General features: G+C 39.8%; 1 protein-coding gene across 1 annotated transcript in view; it reads right to left on the bottom strand.

Moving 5' to 3' along the window:
- GRM4 (glutamate metabotropic receptor 4) overlaps positions 1-3,735 on the bottom strand; it is a 320,041-nt gene extending 316,306 nt beyond the window's left edge. The window contains exon 1 of the mRNA XM_088154016.1: positions 3,205-3,735. Within this exon, the coding sequence (XP_088010142.1) occupies positions 3,205-3,735 (531 nt within the window). The remainder of the gene's footprint in view (positions 1-3,204) is intronic.
- Between the last annotated feature and the right edge of the window lie 2,265 nt (positions 3,736-6,000).

The raw sequence follows: 6,000 nt of genomic DNA on the forward strand, positions 1-6,000 counted from the left end.
AAAAAAAAGGAATTGTTTCATCTAAAAAAGACAATAAAAAAGAGCACAGATTTGCATAAATTTAGTATGGGCAGAGGCAAATTTGGAAATAATCACTTTTATTTAACTGGAATTATAATACTTCGGCTTGAACAGCCAACCTTAGCTGATCTCAGAAGTTAACTAGGTTTTGTCCTGTTTAGTACTTGTAGAGGGGGGCACCCTAAAATCCCAGGGAATTCAGAGGGAAGGAAGAAATTGTGGAAGGAAGGAAGGAATTGTGGAATTGTGGCAATGGGAAACCACTTCCATATCACTGCCACCACTATATAGTGCAATCACCAGGATTTGAGCCTGACTTCTTTACTTTAAAAAAAAATACTCCAGGTCACTGCTTTTCCTTTTTCTAGTATGTGGTTCCTTGGATACCTTTACACAACATCATTTCCATTCCCCAATCCCTTGACAGTATTTTGAAGCCAACCATGTGAACCACTCCTGATTACCTTGGAATGCTGAGAAGAGGCATGAAATACTATGATACAATCAATGCTGCTTCCAGCCAACTTAATGGAAAATAAAATAAATTGCTAACATTTCCCCCTACTCTGTGTTTTCATTTTATATTGCATGCCATTTCTCTGACCCTTTTGCAAAAAGACTAAGATGCTAATATCTGGTCCATTGAAAGAAAATTGAAGATAATGACAAGGAGATTAATAATTCTATAATTATTATTATAATTATGCAGCCAGAACCTTTTCACAGAAGCTACAACCACTTGAGCCCAGCTCCAGAAGCTAGAAGCCAGAGCAAAGAAGAGTTCAGCACATACCACTGGCATAAGCAGGGAATATCAGACAAGGCAGATTTTTCTTTGGCTGGTTTCTAATGAGAGTATGAAACTGACTAAAAATGGATTGGAATATTTAAGATCCCTGGAGAGGGACTAAAAAGCTCTATGGAACAAGGTGGGGTGAATCAGAAAATGGTTCACCCCATACAAATGGAAGTGTTTCTATCTGAACTACACCACAGTCTGCCAGAAGAAAATGGAGTCATCTGTTCAAGGTGAAGAATAGTATACAATCATAGGAGGAAGGTGCCAGTGCTGGAGTGGCACCAATGCCTCTGTGGATATCCCTTATAAAGTACTCTAAAAGTAACAGTAGATACGTTCTTTCAAGTACATAGGATTCTGGTCAAACCTGAGAACAGTTCAAGAGCAACTGATTGCAAGAACAAAGGTGGGGGGCGTGCTCAGCAAAGAAGAGACTCAAGACTGGAGAAAAGCAGCAATAAGTAAGTAGCAATCTCACTAGGAAGATGAAGTCTTTTCTTTTCTAAATAATTACCTGTGAATTGGGAGTGGAGAGCATTTATCTTAGGTCACTGAGAAGAAAGAAGTCTTGCATGAATGGGTAGAGATGCAAATGACTACAGGAACTGTTGTTGAAAAGTTGGATGCCTCTGAAGATTAGGAGACACTCGGGATGGTCTCTTTCCCTTATATATGTAAACCTTCCATAATGCCTAAACAGGGCTTCCCTTCCTTTCCTTCCATGTCCACTTATCTGTTCTCCTTGCCTCATCTCAGTCCAGTTTTGTTCCTTCCTTTTTTTTCCAGTGCAACAGCCCCTTTCCTTTACCCCAACATCCATTTTGTTTTGTTTTGTTCCTTCTCCTTTTTTGCAGTGCCTCCAGAAGAAGAAGGGATGTGTGGTTTGGTGCATGAAAGTGAGAAAGGTCAATTAATACTTAAATGGGGTGCTTTATTTTACTGACAGTTGATATTAATATATCAATATATATCCTGGCCCTGCTTTTTTTTTTTTTTGGGGAATATGGATTCTGGCAGAGATATATGCACACACATACTGTCAAGTGTGACACAGGCACATGTTTATTGGGAGAGGAAAATCTCCAAGGTGAGTTTCAGGTGGAGTTGGCAACTGTAGCTTGTCAAGGTGGGGGAGCTAGGTATTACACAGGATATTCCTTCTGTTGGGAGGGCTATCTCAAATTCAGAGTCATCTTCCTTTTGGATATTACAGTTAATATTACATCTTAGTTCAACTAATTATCCATCTACCCCAGGAAAAGGGGTACGTCTTTAAAGGGAAGGGGTCAGAAGTCAGAGTACCTATAATGCCACATTCTACAATGAAACCTGAGATAACATAGCAGTTTACAAACATAACCTACTTAAAGCAGTCTTCCTTATCCTAGTGTCTTCCAGATATGTTGGACTTTGTCTACCAAAATCTATAGGCATCATGGCCAAATGCTGGTCTAAGTCCAAAGCTGAGGAAGTCTAATCTAGACTTTCAGCATAACAGCGCTGAAACCATTAGCTTTAAAATTAAAAGCACACCAGTGAAGTCAAGTATATTACCATACAAGAAGTCCATCACATGAGAATAAGAGACTGTATTGCTCTAGTGTTCATTCAACACAATGTTTTCTCCTCTATCCTTTAGAAATCTACATTGGAGTGTTTTTAACAATCTGGTATGTAAGCCTACCATTGCCAAGGGTGCACCATGAACAACTTGCTCTGTCCTTGATATAATTAGGAATGTTAAAAGGCAATATGGGAGAATTCTTCAGAATATTTTAGCATCAGAAGATAAATCAAGCAAGAGTGATGCCCTCACCTGCCCTTAGGGGTGACTGCAGCCCCAAGGTTTGGAAATTACCATGTGCACTAAAAAAAGGCCTTCTCCCTCATGCTGGTTCATAAATGGCTTGGTAGCATATATCCGTCATTCATACTCTCTCACTCTGGGATAGCATCCTCTGAGATACACCCAACATGAATATTCTACTCAGCAGTAAAACAAAGCATAAATTTCTCCCATTCCTCTCAATACTGGGAGACACAGTCTCTGCAGTATCTTATAGCATTAAAATCAGTTTTCCTTTACAAAAGCAGAAAGCAGAGGTAATTCCCTATGTGGAGGGAAGGGTCAGACTCCCCAAGGGAGACAAAGAGATCTTTAAACACCCACAGAATACAGAGGAATTTTTGATCTTCTCCTTTCCTCATCAGGGAGTAAGAACTTAGTTTTTATAATTATTGTTAAAACCACTTTAATGTTTTTCCCACTTAACAGTCACTAGCAGCTATTTTAGCACCTGCAGATTGAATTGCAAATTATCTTGTACAGCTAGGATAGGAGATGAGCAGACAAGGAAAAAGAAGCACATAGACTGCAATCTTACCTTGAAGAGGCGCAAGATGTTGGCCACCATAATGGAAACAGAGCTGCCAGATGCACCAATTACCCCAACCACGCGTTCTGGCTTTGTGATGATAGGTGGCCCCCCATTAACACAACGCACCTCAGTACTGTCCTTCTCAATTAGGGCCTGAACAAAGGTGAGGGACTGCTCCAAAGCATGTGTGTCTCGAGAACAGGTATCCAGGATGCGGGCCCCCAAAGTGATATTTGGAAGTAGATCAGGATCATTGTTGATTCGGTCCAGAGCAAAAAGCATGGCCTCAAGGCGATGAATCCCCTTTTCCTTCTTTAGCTCTCCACAGGCCTTTCCCTCAGAGCCCCGTCCATGGACAGGGAAGAGGCCTCCTAAAGTGATATCCCCATCAAGGCGAATGGAGTTCATGTGGGGGTGCCCTTGGCCTTTTGGTTTGGCTGTGCTGACTGGCTGATACCACCAGCCCCAACAAATGCTCATGAACAAGCAGAAGGAGAGTTGCTCCATGCACACAGATCCCCCCTTCTTCCCAGTCATTGCCAAATCCCACTTGAAACTCAATCCCATTAGCCTAAAGATCCATGGAAACCAAGGATTCTATTACCAAAATCTTTAACTCAGCTGGCTTGGAAATAGCTTCTCCCAACTTTTCAAAGGGTTGAGACTAAAAATGGCCTTCTGAAGGATTCAGAGCATTGTTCCCTTCCCCCTTAATTATCACTTTTCTGTCAAGATTTCCAGTCAACTCCAGTATCCATTTCAATGCAGGTACTGAAGAACAGAGGTAGCTGCTTCTGGAAATGAGTTCACAAGATTCCTTTCCAAGCCCTCCGAAGGACCATAGCAGTGCAGCTAATGAAGAGTACCAGGCGTTGCATAACTTTGTGTGAAGGAGAAGTGGGCAAAAAGAGCCTCTTTTCTTCCTTTGTCTTCAGTCCCTGAAAGGAAGAAAGAAAGGGCATTCATTATTCAAATCTTTCCTCATAAAGGCATTAAGTTGTAACACAAAAAAGCTTCAGGGGTTCACTTGATCAAAATTTTTGTTATGCTTTGAGAGAGACAATGTTGAGTCAAAAGCAACACACAAGGGAGAGGGGAGAAACTACGTCAGAAGATACCTAAGTTCCATATCTTATTTATGGATCTGAAGCAGGGCTTCCATCAGTAGAAGCTTACTGGGCCATGAGGAATATCTACACTTTTAAATGTCAACCTGGATTCTTCCCTGAGTGGAAGGAGGGAAATTAATGCATTCGCTTTACTTTATAGGTGCTTAGTACTGACTGCATTATTTAAAAGAATTAAGGAAGGCAGAAAGGAAAAGAATATTTGTCTGCTTTGTAAAAGTCAGAACAGCTATTCACTCTGTTGGGAAACCAGAACGCAGTATCAAAATGACCACACACTGGATTTGCAAGAAACAATACAACCTCAACAAATCAATACACCCACCTTTAAGATGCAAGATAATTGCAACAAAGAAAAATAGGTAAGTTATATTCTGTACTGTACAAAGACAAGGCTGGCCCAGCGCGAACTTGCACTGAATGCAGGGTTTGAAGCAGGTTTTCTTTCTTTTCTTTTCTTTTCTTTTCTTTTCTTTTCTTTTCTCTTTTCTTTTCTTTTCTTTTTTCTTTTTTTTTTGCATCAAATAACAAGACAAGTAGTTGTTTCTATCCTTCTGATTAATCACCAGATTCACATTTACCCAGTGGGGGATAAACATTGGAACCAATCTCATTTTATACTATTTTTTAAAGAATGCCCTTTGAACAACTGACAGAAAGGGGAAGAAAATGTTGCCTTGGCCTCCTTGAGAAGCATATTCATCACAGGTAGGAAGAAATAACAAGTTAGCACCTAAAAACATGAATCAAGTCTTGCAACATCTCTACATCTTTATCATAAAATTCTAAAGGAATTCTCCTTGGAGAAAAATCCAGTGATAGAAGATGCTTACATAGTATCATAGCAGATACTGTATCAGAACTTGCATGCGCATGAGGCTTAAATAGGAAAGAGCTTTCTGTAAGTGCTAAATGCAAGCCTTCTCTGGGTAAAATATTAGAAAATGTTGCATTTCCTAGTGTGCTCATTGTGGAGGGCTTTCGTGCTTTTTTATGTATGTGGCTTCCGGGAACAGAGGAAAACAGGCACCCCTTTGATGGTGAAGCACTGCTTCCACTAATAACCCTTTAATGAATGTTAACATTTAATGAGCAACATTAATCAGATAGAATTATGTCTGCAGTTACAGATACAATCTGAGAACAGGTTTCTAGGATTTCAGACAGAAGTTTTCTTTCTCTTCTCTGAAAATATCAAAGATACAACTTGGGATCTTCTTCATGGACAAGAATATGTATGCTACAGCCCTTTACAGCACAGTAGACATTAAAAAAAGGAAGTGTGCCTAGCAGATAATATCCTGTATGACCTTCAGCCATTCATTTTGCTTCAGCTGTTTTTTCCCTCCCATTGATAGAATGAGATAATAGCAATTTCCTACCTTAGTAAAAAATTAAAATACCCACTTAAGCACCATTGTTTAAGAGTCCTAGTTTCATGGCCCTGATATTGCTACATTAATCTTTATAATGTGATGACCTTCCAGAAAATAATATTCCCCTCTTACTATCAAAACACAGGCAACAAATTATAATAAAAGGCCACAGAAAAATGCAGGAAAAGAAACAGGATCATTATTTAGTCTGAGTCTGTCTGTTTGTGCATAAGTAATCTTGCTCAAGGAAAGGTTGTTAACAGCTGAGCACAATCCTTAGGCTACAACATTGTAGCCTC

This window comes from Python bivittatus, unplaced genomic scaffold (assembly GCF_059951505.1).
Source record: "Python bivittatus isolate LINGU-HERP-01145 unplaced genomic scaffold, Pbiv_v1 ctg000700_np1212, whole genome shotgun sequence".
Lineage (NCBI taxonomy): Eukaryota > Metazoa > Chordata > Lepidosauria > Squamata > Pythonidae > Python > Python bivittatus.